We start from the raw sequence: 18,990 nt of genomic DNA on the forward strand, positions 1-18,990 counted from the left end.
ACCCGGAAGTTTAGACGAAGAAACGAAACTTTCTGACCCAGAAACGGAGGAGTTTGTGAATGAAGTGAAGGATGAAATGGACATATCGGTAGTTTGCTGCAGCAGGAGGATCACAAACTGAAGAAAAATCAGAGAATGACACCACGTCGCTGCTGCATGCACCCTGTCCTATGTGCCAAAACATCCACCGTTCATCATTACGCACGAGTATATCTGCAATGTTTACATGTTAACGGGACCCTAACTGACTTCATATTGTCAGAGAGGTCACTTCAGTCAGCAGTCTCCCTCACTCTATCATATTAGTAATCAAAAGTTTGATCAACGAACAAAAACGTTTGATTGTTGGCCACATTTTTTCGTGGGAAACTCCGTCTGCTCTGTGACTCATTATGAGGATATATAGGCCTAATGGTCGTGTCAGAGATGCCCCGACTTAATGTCCACACTTGAATCATTTACAGAATAAATACGTGCAGCTGATGAAGATGTGCTGAGTGTGGAGGAGGCGAAATGTGTGAAGCCACCGCCATGTCTCTGTGCGCTCTGTGCGTCTTGACGCAGGCATCTTTATTGAAACTAAAGATCACAAATGATGATAAATGCACGATACTGAAAGATAGTAATAGAAACTAGTGGCGTTATAGTTTTTGTGTTAGTCTATTTTTTAACTCTACATCATTGGGTTAGATTAGTGTAGACGTCCCGTCCTCTGAGGTCCGTCCGGGATAATGAAGGCGAGACGGCGCTGATGCAATATGTATGAGGCGGACTTTTATTTTTTATTTTTATGTTTATATCTTGTCATAATGAAAGTGACTTATTGCAAGCGCGATTATAGCCTGAATAAAACCATCGGTTTGAATGATTAGGATGACGTGGATCTGTCAGTAAAGTTTGATATTTAGTGAAATAAAATGTGGAAGAGACATCAATATGTATCTGCAGGCTTCAATTCACCACTTCGCCGTCTGTGTCGCCAGTTTCCCATACCTTCAAACTGTACGTACGCCTGGGTCAGAGTTTGAGTACCGGTGCGCACATTTTAGCGTCAGGTTTGTTTTTGTAGATCACAGACTTTGCGTGGGAAAAGGCGTACGGCAGTTTCAGACCCCGTTATGTGCGTACACAACGGTTATGAATGAGACCCCTGATGACAGAATTTATTTTGATGTGCAAAGTTGAAACATTTTCAGCCTGTGTTTGCCATCAAGTCTTCACCCCCCCAAAAAAAAGGTTTGCAGTTTTTTCACATTGACAACTCTTCCTTTTCTCAGAATGAAAGTCTGGTCTTTCTCAATGCTCTGGTTTGAACTTCAACCCTTACAGCTCAGACAGTCTCACTGATTTATTTCATGTGAGATTCCTTCTCCATGAATCTAAACAAGTTGCAGAGTGAAAATGTATTTTTCCACTACTACTAGCAACAGGGCATCAACCGGCCAGTTTATCATTACTTTCATTTGAATAGATGCAAAAAAATATGATATGAACTTAAATGTTTCTGACACATATGTTTTTGTCTGCTATTTTTGCTGACTTAAAATGCTGCTTAAGAAAAGAGGCATTTGTTTTCTATTGGACTTGTTCAGCCTGTCATTTTCTTGGCGCAGGGATTGTGAGTGTAATGGTAATGGCTTTGGAATTAAACTTCATTTGCAAATCTCACACTTTGAACAATTAATTGATAAATGTGGCTTACTGAAAGATAGAGTTGGGAAATGAGTTGACATGCCTTGCAAAAGAAGAAGCGCTATGGCTGACTCATCCTGCACTGTAGGTAAGGTGCAGCTCACTCTACTGTTTTAAGGGTGAGGCTTTAAGATTTCCTCGTTTGGATGCTTAAAACAATTAGCCATACTCTTTTTTTTCTTCCAAAGTTTCCTCCCCAGCTGAAACATGTAACACATCACAGCCAGTTAGATTTCATCATGTAGTGTCATGCAACTAGCTTCAAGCTCAGTTTTAGGAAGAGCACATGTTTGTTGTCACCGTTGCTTTTAGAAAATCTGATGTGAAGTAGTTGCATTTTTTTGTTGCTTAATGTGTGGATCGTTGCACTTCAACATCCAGGTAGGACATTTCTTTCATGCTGCACTTCTGCTGAGATGGAGAAATCATTGCAGCATAAAATGCAGAAATAATGTAGCAGCTCACCTCCCCCATCTTATTTCTTCAAACAATGATGTGTTGCTAAGCAACATAAAACAGTCAGTAGCCTGCTGTGATTGCAATGCATAGTAAAAACATCCACGATAGAATGCTATTAAATGGTAATGTTTTAAAGACATAATATCTTTTCATTCTTTTGCATATCTTTTTGCCTGGCTATTGGTTGATACACTGATGATAATAGAAATATTGAAGCACTATGCTGAGTAGACTGATGTCGTTGGATCATTTTCTGTATTAATTATCATTTTCTTTTGACAGCCTGTTTTATAAAAGGATTTTTTAATACGTTTGAGTTTATACCATCGTTGATCACATTTTCTACTTGCTACTCACCTCACATACCTGCACCCACACAATCCCATGTACACACACACACACACACACACACACACACACACACACACACACACACACTTCCTGCAGTCACTCATTCTGTGTATTTGACTCTGAGTTGTGTGTGTGTGTGTGTGTGTGTGTGTGTGTGTGTGTGTGTGTGTGTGTGTGTGTGTGTGTGTGTGTGTGTGTGTGTGTGTGTGTGTGTGTGTGTGTGTGTGTGTGTGTGTGTGTGTGTGTGTGTGTGTGTGCCCATGGATATGTGTATTCAGCGCACTCAGCCAGACAGCTCATCAATGGCTGTGAGATTTTGCCGAACGTTACTATGGTAACTGCAGTGAAATTGCTTCATATGAGAGTGAATTGTTCATGTGTAGGATGAAATAAAACAGAGGATGAAGAGCATGGAAATCAAGTGTGACTTGAAGAGAAAGATGAGGAGTTTATGAATGAGATCAGGGACCTTTTTTTTTTTTAAAGTTAAATCGGAATCAGATTTATTGTTATACGTATGCTTCGTAGTTATTTAGGACTGAAGTCAGAGAAATAGTCAGACTAATACCTTGGGGTGGTTCAGAGTATCTAATTAACCTAAAGTGCATGTCTTTGACTGTGGGTGAAAACCGGAGCACCCGGAGAAAAACCACAAATGCACATAGGGAACCTTTTTGCTGTGAGGGGACAGTGCTTATCACTTATTATTAATGAATAAGGGAGGGGGAGATGACTTAGGAGAAGGGAACACATTAGCAGAAGGTCGGGAAAAGACCAAAGCATGAGGAAAAGATTTCTCCAGTGTTCCTGCAAAACTGGATGAATCTTTTCTTCAGAGATGTACTTTTTGGTCTAGTCTCCAGCTCGTAGATCTTATCCTCCAGCTCAGCAAGCTCGTTTCTACACTTGTCCAGAGCTTTGTCTCTCTTCTTCACAGTTTGTTTGAGGCTGCTGAAGTGCTGGCGGAGGTTGGACCTCTCCTCCTCCCACTGCAGCTGCTGATTCTCCATCTCTGCCGTTGTGTGGGACAGTGATGCCTTCAGTTTGTTGTTTTCTTCTTTTTGCTGCCCCAGCTGCACTTCCACTTCAACTTGAGTCTGTATCTGGTTCCCTAGATCTTTTTCCAACTTCTGGACCTTTTTAAGAGCCTCAGATTCAAACCTATTCTTCCCTAACAACTGAGGCTCCCGGACTGTGACCTCTATGTCCCTCATCATCTTCTCTTCATCGATACTTTTGATCTCTTCTTTGAGCTGTTTCCCCTCGGTCTGTGAAGCTTTATTGTGCTTCATGAGCCTTGTGGTCTTCTCAGCACTTTTGTTTTTGACTTGCTCAGGCTCAAGCTCAGAAACGAACGCTTCCACAGTCTTCTGTTCAGTTTGTTTGGGACTGCTGAGGGACTGGATGAGGTTGTACCTCTCCTCCTCCCACTGCAGCTGCCGATTCTCCAGGTTTTCCTTTGCGTTGGACAGTTTCAACTTCAGTTTCCTTTTTTTTTTCATTTCTTGCTTCAGCCGCTCTTCCAGTTCACTGTAACTCTGCTTTTGGTTCCATAGTTCTTGTTCCAACCTCTCTAACTTTTTAAAAGGCCCACGATAAAAACCATTTTTCCCCACCAGCTCACACTCCAAGTCTTTGACCTCTATGTCGTTCATCAGCTTTCCTTCTACTAGCTGCTCATCCATCGTTTGGAGCTCTTCTTTGAGCTGTGTCACCTCTGCCGCTAAAGCTGTATTGTGCTTCATGAGCCGTGTGATCTTCTCCGCCTTTCTGTTTTTGAGCTCATTAAGGTCAAGCTCAGAAATAAGAAACATTTTTTGCTGCGCTTGTTCGGCTGGTACTGGGTTATGGCTATGCTCGTGCATGTTATTTATCCTACCTTGATTTGTTCCTTTTATTGGGGGTAATGGGAAGGGTGCTTGTTTGGCTGCTACTGGGTTATGGCTATGCTGGTGCATGTTATTTACCCTACCTTGATTTGTTCCTTTTAGTTGGGGTAATGGTAAGGTTGGTGTCCCAGGTCTTCTTGACATACTGTTGTCTCCATAAGCCTGCAGTGAAGCACCTGTAGATGCAGCAGTCTGCTGTGCAGCATCTGGTTTCCCTTTGAGGATGAGATGTTGGGGCTGAGTCTCTGCCATCTTCATCTTTGAGTCTCTTTCCTCTTTCTTGCCCTTCTTAGCCCGATGTTCTCTCTTCCGGCTCGGTGTCTCCAGGGTTGAGGCGTCCACAGCCCCCTGTAGAGAGGTAGCTCTCTCCTTCTGCGAGTGGACATTGGACATTTCTGAATCCCAAGAACATAAGTCCAGGGACTGCGACTCCATGGGTTTCTGTACTTTCTTGTTTTTTTTATGTCCTTTCTTGTCTTGTTTGTCTTTGTTTTCCATCGTGAAAACTTCTGTTCCGTTTGCTCCGTTCATCTCTGAGTGTACTTATATCCGGCTGCTCTGAATAAGTGTGTAGTATGTCAGGTAAAGGAGCTCTATTTGGTAAGTCTAGAGATTCTAGAATTGTTGGTCATCAAAGGGATCAAAGGACGGAATGTTGTTTTTTTCCTCCAGTCTTTACCATGACAACAATCACTATGGAAACGGTTGATGTGTCTGGATTCTGAAATGTCTGGGAATGTTTTTTTTTAAAAGTAAATAGTAATTATACATAATTGCACATAAATGTACATAGCTCAAAGCTACTATGAGGAACATTTATATTGTTCAGTTGACAAGGTGGTGCCCTCATCTCTCTACTACGTACTCATCAAAGTGATCAAGCAGTGAATTTGATTATTTTTTTTGGTTCTTTTGCTACGTTAATAAAAAATAACCGTGTCAGTTTAATCCTGAAAACAGTTTTTTTTTTTGGGGGGGGGGGGTCTTTATTTGAGAGACAAGACAGTGGATAGAGTCAGAAAACATGGAGAGAGACGGTGGGGAATGACATGTGGGAAAGCAGCCACAGGTCAGATTCGAACCTGGGGCGCGCGCACTAGCCACTGGGCCACCAGCGCCCCAAAATGTATTAGACTTCTGACTTGAATAGAAAATACATTTAAATTGCATAATGATTTGCCAAAACAACTTCACAATGTCTGTTTTGTAAACACGTAAAGAGTGTGTCATACACTGATGTGAGAGTGAGGTGATGAGATGAAGTAGTGTCTACTACTTCAATTAACACTTATAACCTCAGTGCCTAAGCCGTCCTACAATTTCACTATCACTCCACTTACAAAATATGCACACAAGTAAAGAAGTGTGGCTTTATTCTGCTTCAACTGCAAGAGGATGACTCATCACCATTACTATTTTGAGCAGATTTTATTTTCCTCACTTTCCTCACAGGGATTACAAAGCTTTATTACTGTTTCTTAGAGATTGATGCTGGGTGACACATGATACACCAGTTCCTGAAGAGGATTAGTGAAGTGTCTCTCAATAGTTTATGAATCTGAATGCTGTTGTTTGGCTAAATATAATTCAAAACCAACAGTTTAGATAGATGTAGAGTGTGTGTGGAGGTTTAATAGGCTAATTAAACCCATGTTGTGCATATGATGCTGTGTGTCCTCAGAGTGCACAGAGCTGTTTTCCATGGAAAGTTCCAGTAGTTAGTAAAAAAGGGAGGGATTTTATTCCTGATAAAGTCTGAAAAGAAGGTTTGCTTACATTTTTGGTTGATACTTCAGTAAAGCCACTCGAGGACAGAGCAGATGTGTCCTTGGCTTAGTCTGCTTGTTATTGGGCTGATGCATTGAGAAGATAAAACCATCACTTTACAATGGAAGCGGGTACAAAACTACCGTTTCAAAGTAAATTACAATAGATACGTAAAGACACGTATTAAACAGTAGGTCCCAACCAATATCAGATGTTTGGGACCGATACTGATATTGGGAGAGAAAAAAATCCAATACCGAGATATTAGCCGATACACAAAGACAAATTCCTTGTATGTGAAAACGTACTTGGCAATAAAACCCGATTCTGATATCTTTCTTAGATCTATGTTCAATCTGTAGAGATAGATATATTTAGATGAACGTATTGTGTTGATCCCTCAATGCAGTTATCAAACACTTGTGGAAAAAAAATGTTTTTAAAGGGGACATATTATGAAAAATAGAATATAGGATTACTTTATTGATCCCAAACTGGGAAATTGTGGCGTTACAGCAGCAGGTTATCCAACACACAATATGAGTAAAAAACACAATGTTAGCAAATCTAAACATAATATAATATTAAATACAAAGTAAATAAGTACTAAAAATATCAAAACTAAGAATGTGAATATATACAACCAGGATTTAACTAAGCATTACTAGTCTTAAATAGGAAGATTAAATATGGAAGATTAAATGTAAATGTGCAAAAACAGAGTCGTAAATGGACAGTATTGACATAAGTTAAAGTGCATGAGTGTAGACATATAATAAGCAGAAACTATACAATATAACGGCGAGTAGACAGCCAAATGAAGTGAACATGAGTGCAGTTTGACAGTGTTTTTGAACATATATTTGGGTAACCTGAGTGTCTACCGACCCACAAAATGTGAAATAAACCCATCCAGTCCTTTGTTTGTGGTCTGTATAAGTCTTACAACACAGAGAAAAATGATCTGTTTCAAATTTGTTCTCCTTGTGATGTCACAGTGGGATTCTGGTCAAAAAATACCCTACCCTCCCCTGGTATCTCCACCCATGGACTCCACCCCCAGCCTGGAACAAAACTTTTGAACAGGTCCCCCTGATGTCTACCGGGAAAACTGAGGGGGGCTCATTGAATTTAAAGAGACACACACGCCAAAACGGAGCGTTCTGAGAGAGCTGGTTTATACAGGGTCACAAACCTCCTCTGGTGCTTGATTCATGTTATATTTTGACCAAAGAACAGCACAGATGTTTCATTTAGACCACAGGGGGACTGTTTTGGGTATAATATGTCCTCTTTAATATCTGCACATATCTGTGACAAAATACCAATAATCACTGGATATGCCAATATCGGCTGATATTATCAGCTGGTCGTTAATCGTTCGGGCTCTATACAGTTCTTTCTTTTTGAGGTGGTGATATAAACTATTTAACCAATATTTTCAGCAATTATTTCATGCTCTTTAATTGCGGGAGGTATTTAGAAATAGTGACTGTAATGTAATAATCCTTGATTCACTAATTAATATGTAGGAAATATTCCTGCATTTACATAACTTGTTTTACTGCGTCCCTCTGTCGCTGTCTGCTCCAGCAAGCGATTATGACACACGTAAATCCTGTGAGAAATGACACCCCTAAAATCCTATAGATCAACAGAACATACTATAGTTTTATCCTTCATGTTGTATTTCATTGGTTTGTCCCACACTAAAACCAATCCTTCTTTGCCTTCCTCTCTCCTCCAGCTGTGTGTGCCAATAATCGACGGAACCAACAGACATGGGGAAGCAGAACAGCAAGCTCCGCCCTGAGGTGATGCAGGACCTCCTGGAGAGCACCGACTTCACAGAGCATGAGATCCAGGAGTGGTACAAGGGCTTCCTGAGGGACTGCCCGAGTGGGAACCTCTCCATGGAGGAGTTCAAGAAGATCTACGGTAACTTCTTCCCGTACGGAGACGCTTCCAAGTTCGCGGAGCACGTCTTTCGCACATTTGACGCCAACGGAGATGGGACAATAGACTTTCGGGAGTTTATCATCGCGCTCAGTGTGACGTCACGTGGCAAGCTGGAGCAGAAGCTGAAATGGGCCTTCAGTATGTACGACTTGGATGGAAATGGGTACATCAGTAAATCTGAGATGCTTGAGATTGTTCAGGTGAGTGTGGCTGGAGGAAGATGGACACATCATATTCACTTAGTCTATGTACAAAATCAGCTCACAGATAACTAATGAGCGCTTTGAGACTAAGAGACGGTCAGCTCTGAATTAATTACAATCCCTGAGCAGCATTAGCATGGACACACACACACCAACTAGGGCAGGTATTTTCATGTATCAACAATACTTCTACTGAATTCATATCAGGCTCTTATGAGACTAGGTTAAAGAGTGCAGCTCTTATCCCTGGAGGGAGAGAGATCTGAAATGTGTCATTTACCAGAAGCATTGAAGTGTTGTATTTAAAAAGATGCATTTAGATGATAACATTAACTGCAAATGTTCCTTGTCCTAACAGTAAAGCAGTTTTGGAAGGAGTCGGGACTTTATGAGCTTTAGTCCCTTAATGTGGCTTCTAGTCTTATCTAGAAAGGAAAGGATAGATTTCCATCTGCTCTGCACAATTTAAGAACCAGAAATAGATCAAAAGCTCAGTCTAACAGACATCTGCTTATACACCTCCATGACACTGTTTATGCAACTATATTTAAATGTTTTTAAAGTTGGCTCGCAGTCTATATCGGGCTTGTGTCGAGTCTTAGACTTCAGTGTACACCTACCCTTTTAAGCCTCATTTGTTGATTAAAAGACGAAGGACAGTGTTAAAATCCCTTCATGTTGACCTGTTGTAATTCATCCAGTTTTATGAATGCAAATGTCAAAGTGTGTGAATATGGGTTTTTAAGGAAGGGTTGGGTAATTCTGGAAAGCTAGCAAGATTTGAAAATGAATATCTCCTCAGGGGTCTGTATGAAACCAAGACCGTCCCCTCCCCTCGCGGCGTCATCAATGGTGATGACGCTGATGAAGCAGCGGGAGCAACTTGGGGTTTAGTGTCTTGCCCAAGGTCACATCGGACATGTAGCTGCAGGAGTTTGGGATTGAACCCCTGACCTTCCGGTCGAGAGACGACTGAGATTAGAGTGAGCACAGGGAACCAGGGGATCATTTGATTGGTGCTTTCCATCCAGACTTTACGGCAGTGATAGGTCAGGGTTTTTACAGGATTAGAGCAGGTAGAGCTTTTTTGGTCCATTTTCAGAGCACATGATTTAGATGGCTGTCAGGTTGTTAAGATCATGTTAATGAATATAACAAATAGTGTATACTGGATAAAATAACCAACCTTACCTTTAAAACACTTTTACCACTTTATTAATAAAAAGATTGAAAAGTTATCCAACAGTGTCCAGAGTTGTAATAGATTTAAAGTCCTTTTTTTTTTTTAAATTAAAGGACAGTAAAACAGTTGTACTTTGATTTACAGTATGAGAAAAGTATTCTCTGTAATGCAGCTCAGCTTTGAAGGTATGTTGAGTGTATTTTGCTGAAAAACGTTGTTTGGGGGGAACAATGATGGCTTTTCATCATCGAGAGTTTCTCATGTAAACAGACTGTCACAGCTCCACACACATACAATATCAGTGTTTGTGTGAGACGTCTCCCCTCTTGTTTTTTACTTCCATGTTTGTGTACAGCAGTAGTATTTAGTTGGTCTGGCTTCAGTTTCATCTAGTTTCCATTTTATTGAGAAATACAATTGATTAACAAACAATAATGGACTTGAATCATCTTTTGAACCCGTCTCCCATTTTCTTTTGCCTCCCCGCAGCACAGGGACAGGAATACACTTTACAATTATTTCTTATTTTAATCCGTACACCCTGGAGTTGTTGTTTGCATGACCAGGTGGAATCTGTGAGGGAGGTGATGACACTCGTTATCTCTCATTATTAGGGACGGCCACTAGAGAGTTAAGCTAATGAAGACAACCTCTCCGATTCATTTCTTGGTAGCCAACTTAGTGACTGAGCCTGCAGCTTCTGTCCACATAAACCCTCTGCCTACTTTCCATTAAACACTGGTTCTGTTCACAAGGACAACATTTAAAAAAAGCACTCACCTCTGGCTGTCAGCAGGGATCATCAATTAAAGTGAAAGGGTTACCTTTCATTCTGCCTTTATGAGGGAATGAGTGTCAGTATTTTTTTTATTTTTTTTTAAGCAAATGTGTCTGCTTTGCTGGCAACAGCTCTTTAAGGTGAGTTATTTACCATCCAGTTATAAAGTGGTAGCTCTACGGACCTGGGTTAGGAACCAGAGGGTCACCTGGTCTGGAAATTGGTCTAGCTGGAGAGGTATCAGTTCACTCCCAGGGTGCCCTTGAGCAAGGCCCTCTTTTATGTGCAGCCCCTCACTCTGACATCTTTCCATTAGTGCATGTCCAAAGAATCTGTTTGTGCATGTGTGTGTGTGTATTTTATCTTATGTGTGTGTAGCATGTCTCAATACAGAGCATAGAAGTATTAATAAAGGATATCTTCTTCTTCTTCTCCTCCTTCTTCTGTAAAGTATTTAAATGTAGAAGAAAGAGAGCTATGTTTCACTCAGTGTAGACAGTGTGACTTGTCTAAAGTGCAGTTTTAGAAAGACACACACACACACACAGATTGTTATATATACACACACATAGTATTTGTATTTTTTAATATCTATCTACTTCTTCATGCATTTGGCTGTGTGAGTCTGCCAGTTCAAAGCCAACCGCCTCTGCAGAGAGTAGGCCAGCTAAAGAGAAAAGTTTCAGGTTTCACTGACTTGTTGAACTTGTTGAAGTTAAACCAATGGCTGAGTTCAGAGTCTTGGAGTAAAGTCTGCAGTTTAGAGCGATCACAGTGTCCGCTTTCAGCTGCACCGGCAGGTCAGTAGTCAGTAGTTTGCTGAGCTGGAGCTGAAGCTCACTCCAGTTAGCTAATGGTCTCTCCTGCAGAGAGTGTGTAAATGCTGGTGATACTCATAATTAGCCTTGCTGTGGGAGTAATTGAATAAGAAAGATGTTAGCCTGCCTCATTTTCTCCACATAATGAAAAAATCTTCTGAAGATAATTGCAAAAACTGAATGCAGGGAGAAGAGATAAAACAGCCTCATGATCCCTTCATCAATAGTTGATATCCATCCTCTGTCTTCTTTTTATCTCAAATGGGGCGCTATCAGCAGAGCAGGCAGGCTGAGAGGAAGTTCATTGTCGCGATTGGTTAAAAGGGAGGGAGACAGCATTCACACTGGTAATTTAGTGAGATTGAATAGAATAGCCGCTCCAATGAATAGATGACTGCTCAGGCTGTTCAGGTAGATAAAGTCGCAATAGGAAACACATTTATCTGTGTTGGGAGGGTGTGGAGAGACTCTTGGCAACAAGAGAACAACCTCCCTCCCCCTGTTTGCCTTCCTGGCTCTCTTAAATTTTACCTTTCCATTTCTTTTAAATGTGATCACATTTATGTTCTGAATGAGAGTGAACAAACAGCCTGAACCACTCCTCTGTGACTCAGGCTGTTTCCGGCTCCACAGGAGGCGATGTTGTGTTCTTGTCTGGAAGATCCCTGCTCAACTGGTATGAAAAGCACCCTCTTTTTTTTCTCCTTGTGATATTTAAGCTCTTACATGGATTCTGCTTCCCGAGCTCAGTAATGTTGTCTCATATAGCCAAAATATAAACCAGCGTTAAAGACAAATGAGGAGAGGATAGCTGGGGAAGGAGAAAAGCAGTGTCCAGGTAGAAAAACAGGCAGCCGAAGAGGCAAGAGAGCTAAGGGATACAATGAGCAAGAAAGAATACACCAGCTTGCAGGGTGTCGTGTGTGTGTGTGTGTGTGTGTGTGGGTGGGGATAGAAAGCCACAGCCAATTAAGACAAAGGTTGTGGTCTGTGGACACTAAGGAAGGAGAGATCAAATCTGTAAAACACACGTCTCTCTCTTTCTGCAGGGACATCATTCTGTTTGATATTTTGAACCACTTCAAACACGCTGACTGAAGACCAGCTGGGTCAGAGCATAACGCTGGTTTTTATTTCATATTTTCAGCCGTCATAGAATCTCAATCCTTTCTGATTTCCATACTAGTTATCCTCATTTCTATTAACAGATATATATAATATATAGATGTAGAATTGTGGAGTAGAGGGACAAGATTTCTGGTGTTAGTAGTGTTCCGGTTTCAATTTGGTGTTGGATCACGTTTCAGCATTCTTTGGTGGTATGTGAGAGAGTACAGATGGGGTAGATTGGGCTGTGGCTCAATTGGTAGAGTCGTCGCCTTTCAATCGGCAGGTCGAGGGTTTGATCCCCAGCTGAGCAACATGTCCGATGTGTCCTTGGGCAAGATGCTTAACACTAATTGCTGGCTGCTGCTTCTGTGGCGGTGTATGAATGGATTAGTGTTGTATGTCGCTTTGGATAAAAGCGTCTGCTAAGTGAATTGTAACAATCTGCTGATGAGTTGTGTTGAGTTGGAGAACAGATAGTCCAACATTCAACCAGCAGACATCGTAAGACGGTGTAGTGTTTTCTATGAGCAGATACATGAATATGCAGAAAACAGTCCCGTCTCTTAACTCTGTTCTCGCATCTCCAGTTGCTAAACAGACTGTAAACACAGTACAGCTTAAGAAAGATGAAGTCTCGGCTTGTATATCTGATATCAGTTATCAGGATATCTGCTGGCTACACTGGAGACATTACCTGTGAACCTCGCGAGGTGAAACCATCCTCAGAGGATAGTCCATGGATTCTTTACAGTTTGAAGTCATATACTTCATAACAACACGACTATCTGAAATCTTTAAAAGAAAAAGAACTAAATGTGAAACTGGTTTGCCGAGTGTGGCTAACATTAGCAGTGCTAACACAGCCAGCCCTCGGCACTCCTTGTAGGTTAAAGGTGCACTATGTAGATTTGGTAGTGACATTTTTAAGTTGGAGAAGGGAAATAATAATATGCTGTATTTTCTGAAATGAATACAGAAAACTTAATTCAAAGAACCCTGGAGCACTGTTTGTGGATAAAAGCTACCAGGAGAGTTACGGTTTCACTGTTGTGGACCCCCCTCCATAACTTCTCGCTTAGCATTTTATCTTCAAACGGTGTTCCAGGGACCAAAATCTCCTCTGAGGACAGTTTGTGTATAGAGTTATGAACATATACGACAGAATATGTACACTTCTCCAACTATCACATTTCTCTTCCAAAACTACACAGTGCACCTTTAACGTCCACACGTTTTTGCTGAATGCGGTCATGCCATGCTCCTGTCAATAGACCATTTTTAACCTGACACAGCTTTCATGCGTTTTTATCTCCATTTTCTAGATTCAAATACTGCCAAACCTCTCCGTGCCATCTGTTCACTGTTCTTGTTTACATCAGGGCAGAAGAACAAGGAGAGAAGGCCACACAGCCACAGCTGCAGCCAGCCTGTGGCTACAGCCCTGGCTAGCGGAAGGGGCTGACAAAATATCTGACCGGCATCGAGGGCCAACATATAAACATATTAGTAATGTGTTTAAGCGACTAGTAGCGCTGGTGCTGATGTTTAATCACATCCCTAAACGCTCCTCCTCTTTGAATCGATGTTATTATAAACACCAAACTGTCAGCTTTGTCTTTGATTTAATATCCACCCCACAATCATGTTGTCTTACTCATCACGTGCTGCCCACAACATCTACTTAAGTGATGTTCAAAATGCCCAAACCATTGCTTTTGCTTGTGAACTCTCCAGTGAAACTAATAGAAACAAACTGCTTTACAAAGACAGCTATGATAAAACATGTTTTTTAGCGGAATTTTAAAGTAGATATAAAGCATTACTGATTCTTCGTAATGTCTGGTCAAATATGTCTCTACTCACGATGGTGGTAGTAGATAGTCGAGGTGGGCTACACCCTCGACTGGTCGCCAGTCAATCACGTGGTGCTCTAGATCATTTCACTTTTTACTTTTTTGCTTGTGATTTAGGGGTTCAAACTGGATTGCTCTGGATTTGATCAAAAGCTAAATTCCCAACGCCTCATATTGGCTAAATGTTCCTCACGCCCAGTGGTTTGACATATTTTGATTAATAACAGACCGTTCTCTAAACTAGAACGATGACTGATAATAACCGTAGATGCTTCTTGTACTCGAGCTACAGTGACCCCAGTTCTGAGCCGCCATGTTACTGCCGAACAGAAAGCATAACCAGCACCTATTTAAAGCCTTCAGTGCACTCACTGTAATTACAATCAGCTCTCTCCTCTGTTCTCATGTCAGCTCCCATTCCCCTCAAATCAGCCTCCTTATTAGAAACAGAGAGAGTGGGCTGTGTTTTCACTGTTTACTCCCAAACCGCCCGCGAGGCAACAGAGAGCAGAGCAGAGACACTGATATATTCAGTCTGTGAGGGTCTACGCCAATCTTTACCTTAGCCACCATAATGCACGCTCAAAACAGTCAAGTGTTTCAGCTTTGTGAGTATACTCTTTGACTCACCTGTGTGTTTTTGTACCTGAGACGGCAGCATCACATTTGCTCACATCAGGAAATTAAAAATCCCACGGGCATGTTACACAAGATCCAGAATGTGGTAAACTCGTCTCTGGAGTTCTGATAGTACCTCTGTGTGAAGGTGCATATGATATGCAAAAAAATCTGTTAATTTTGAAGGCATGAAAGGTAAGCAAATCATGATAGTTTCTCTACGTATCACGCCTGATTAAATATTCTCTTCTCTTTGTATAGCGCCAATTCATAACAAGTGTTGTATCAAGAGCATATGGGATAATATGCAGGAAGGATTTGTCCTTTGTATTCCTCGCATTCCTGTTTTCCACACTTCCTTGCCGCTGAGGTGGAGGTCGCAGCAGACCGTGCATTAATGAGGACGGAGTTGGTTGTGGGGACAACACAATCCGATGATGGGGGCTAAGCGTCGGGTGTTGGTTGGTCTGAAGGTGGAGTCTGGTCGTCGGGAGCTGGTTGGGATGACGCAGTCTGAAGGTGGAGTCTGGTCGTCGGGGAGTTGGTTGTGGGGACGACACAGTCTGAAGGTGGAGTCTGGTCGTCGGGGAGTTGGTTGTGGGGACGACACAGTCTGAAGGTGGAGTCTGGTCGTCGGGGAGCTGGTTGTGGGGACGACACAGTCTGAAGGTGGAGTCTGGTCGTCGGGGAGTTGGTTGTGGGGACGACACAGTCTGAAGGTGGAGTCTGGTCGTCGGGGAGCTGGTTGTGGGGACGACACAGTCTGAAGGTGGAGTCTGGTCGTCGGGGAGCTGGTTGTGGGGACGACACAGTCTGAAGGTGGAGTCTGGTCATCGGGTGTTGGTTGGGACGACACAGTCTGAAGGTGGAGTCTGGTCGTCGGGGAGTTGGTTGTGGGGACGACACAGTCTGAAGGTGGAGTCTGGTCGTCGGGGAGCTGGTTGTGGGGACGACACAGTCTGAAGGTGGAGTCTGGTCGTTGGGGAGCTGGTTGTGGGGACGACACAGTCTGAAGGTGGAGTCTGGTCGTCGGGGAGTTGGTTGTGGGGACGACACAGTCTGAAGGTGGAGTCTGGTCGTTGGGGAGCTGGTTGTGGGGACGACACAGTCTGAAGGTGGAGTCTGGTCGTCGGGGAGCTGGTTGTGGGGACGACACAGTCTGAAGGCGGTGGCTGGTCGTCAGCGACAGTTGGGTGGTAGTACTGCCAGACCGCCTCGCTGAAGATTGGGGGGAGCTCCGATTACTTGAGAGCCTGGCTTCTACTGCCGGGAGAATCAGGCTGAGTAGAAGAAGAAAAGAAGCTGAGAAGAAAAGAACTGTGGACCGTTTTGAAGCATTCAGCATGGGAAGGAACATCCAAGAGAAGAAATGTTCATTGTGTCTACATCAGGTGTTTAGATTATGAGCCTGGTTTCATATGTAGCTGCAGCTTTATGACTAAATGCATGTGTTTAAATATTGACACAGTGGTGGAAATCACATAGTTCTTTATAACATATCTTTGTTGAATACTTCGCTCTGTAGATTAAGGAGTTTTAACATCATACATACATCATGCAACATTCTGAACAGCAGACTAATACATGTAAAAAATCCACTGCTGTGAATACCAAACTATTGCTGTAGGGACATCTTGATAAAACAGTCTTCTGTATTATCTGTACAGAATATACCCATAAAGTGGAAATAAACACAAACAGGATGACATGGGATCTGAGACTGATTTGCAATTTCAATGAGATCTGCATTAACAAATTAACTTTTAAGATTTGGTGAAAAATAGAGCACAAGTATTGCTGCTCAGTATCAACAGATTCGCTAAGTTAATGTGTTAGAACTGCTTTCCTAATCAGATCCTGGTCTGGTACAGTTAGAGTTTGCCTATTGGAGCTTACATAATATGGCAGATCAATTTCAAGGCCGTGTAAACAAAGAGAAATCTTCAATCTTTAGTTTCATTTAACCTTTAACCTTCATGCAAACAGGAAGTCTAGAGATATCAGTGTCAGAGTAAAAGTGTGAGAAAAGACTATTTAATTCAGCATACACTTTATGAAGTAGGTTAAAAAGATACTTGAATACTTTTTGTTTCCATACATTTAGAACAATGCAATCTCCATTATTTTAATAATATATTCTATCACAAAGAATCCAAACTTTAAAAAAAACTACACTGCACATCTGTCAGTCGTATGTCAAACCATTAAGGAAGACAGCACTCTAAATTTCACAAATACTTTGGCAGCGTTTCAGTTCTGAAGTGTCGCTAACAGGTTTGTGCAATTAAGACAAGTGTGACAGTGTGCAGGAGTTTGCCTCATAAAAAAAAAACATATTTTTGGAAGGCTAGGACTTCTGTTTTCGTTCTCGTGGTACTGGAACAGATATCGACACTGTTTCAATTTAACCTGTATCATATCTGAGTTGAAATTCTGGTAATCGTGACAACACTGATTGTACTTCAGCCGCAGTCATTGCGGCGTACCACACGTTTACATCCGTTGCACTTTTCTCCTGATGCTAGACGCTGACTTCCATCAGCAGCTGGCTCTACAAGCTGTTTGTTTTTTTGATTGTCTTGCAACTTGTTGGAAAGCCAGAAAATGCAATTCAGCCAAGTTCACAGCAAACTCTGGGTGAAAAACTACAAAAAATGTCTTTTTTTAAGCCTTTGTAATGGATATTTTTGATACTGAAATACATTCCATGTGGATTTTTATTGAAACAGATCCGTCCAATAACTATTAATTAACTGACCTCACTTGTGTCCCTGTTTTAGGCGATCTATAAGATGGTGTCCTCTGTGATGAAGATGCCTGAGGACGAGTCGACACCTGAGAAGAGAACAGAGAAGATCTTCAGGCAGATGGACACCAACAGGGACGGTAGGATGACCTCATATACCTTCTCTAAAGCGGGGTTTGTGTCACAAAGTTTAAACAATGAAATCAAGATAACAGACTTCAAATGTTAAGATGACTGTTCAGTCAAACAGTTGTAGGGTGTGTACCTGCCTGGCCTCAATACTCCATAATCTCAGCACTCAAAAAAACAATTAAAAAAAAACAGAGTTTTCAGTTAAAAGGGACATAACTGGCCTTCACTGCTTGTCCCTGCCACCTGGCTTTCCAACAGCTGTTGTCATTGTCCACTACAGATGCACTTGTAGAGCCCTTCAGCCCTCTTTGAAGACAGGAATCACACCTGACCCTAGATGCTCGTCATACACAACACACCGGTCTGCTTCTGTAAAATTCTACTGTACTTACTCAGAGAACAATAAGTATACCGCACGAACACTCAGCGGAAAAGGAGACACAGAAACGAGACGAGAGGAACAGAAAGAAAGATGAAGAGTGAGTGATGACAAGTGGTGTGAGTGGAAGGAGGAGAAGGCACAATTGGGGAGTAAAGGGCTCGTGGAGAGAGGAGGAGGAGGAGGAAGAGGAACGGAGAGAAAAGGAAAAAGCAGAACAAATGCAGCGACAAAAGCGGAGAGGGAGGGAGCACTGAGTGGTCTTGCGTTTGCTTTTTTTTTTCTTGTAAAAATCAGGAGCAGTGAGTAACTATGGCGGCATGTTGAGTCCCTCTTCTATAGAGGAGAAACAAGAGCCTTCTCAACACTGCCACCTGTTGGTGTAAAGTGGAACATTGTTAGGGTGCAGTAGTTTGAGTATGAAGGGTTCAACAATGAGAACAAAACATTTTCCCAAACATGTTAAGATTTTTGGTGAAGGATAAATATATTTGAAATGAAAAGGAGCCCATGTATACATGTGAGTTGAACTGTTTTAAGTCTTACTACGATTGCTGGTTGTAAAAAGTTACATTTGCTACTCATTCAAACTTGATGTTATGCTTCTATCTTTCTATATAAAGAGGTTTGTCTCCTTCACTGTACCTCGATTCTCTGTGATGCTATTACAAATAAATGATGTTTCAATGCATTCTCTCCTCATTTTCGGATTGTGTTTGGTGTGTTCAAGGCAAGCTGTCCCTGGAGGAGTTCATCAAAGGAGCAAAGAGCGACCCCTCCATCGTCCGCCTGTTGCAGTGTGACCCCAGCAGTGCTGGACAGTTCTAAACCCGAGGCATCAGCTCAACCTGTAAGGCCCAAATTCAACGTGTGTACAGTACAACTTACAGTAAAAGCTTCTGTATACTTAACTTTTTGAAAACAGGAAGGTGTTTAGGGGAGAGTGTGACGGTGCTCTGGTGGTGTAAGTTTGAGAAAGAGCTGATAGCAGGAAGGCGGAGGATCAGCCTCTGGAATGATATGAAGCTATTCAGAGGCTGTGAGCAACGCCTG

At 42.0% G+C, this 18,990-nt stretch overlaps 1 protein-coding gene across 2 annotated transcripts in view; it reads left to right on the forward strand.

The window, feature by feature from the left end:
- Positions 1-18,990, forward strand: part of LOC132983430 (neurocalcin-delta A) — a 73,053-nt gene that overhangs the window by 51,128 nt on the left and 2,935 nt on the right. For both annotated transcript variants that reach the window (XM_061049721.1, XM_061049722.1), the window contains 3 exons: positions 7,906-8,317; positions 17,461-17,566; positions 18,668-18,787. In XM_061049721.1, coding sequence (XP_060905704.1) covers positions 7,940-8,317; positions 17,461-17,566; positions 18,668-18,765 — 582 coding nt within the window. In that variant the 5' untranslated portion in view covers positions 7,906-7,939 and the 3' untranslated portion in view covers positions 18,766-18,787. The remainder of the gene's footprint in view (positions 1-7,905; positions 8,318-17,460; positions 17,567-18,667; positions 18,788-18,990) is intronic.

This window comes from Labrus mixtus, chromosome 11, assembly GCF_963584025.1.
Source record: "Labrus mixtus chromosome 11, fLabMix1.1, whole genome shotgun sequence".
Taxonomy (NCBI): domain Eukaryota; kingdom Metazoa; phylum Chordata; class Actinopteri; order Labriformes; family Labridae; genus Labrus; species Labrus mixtus.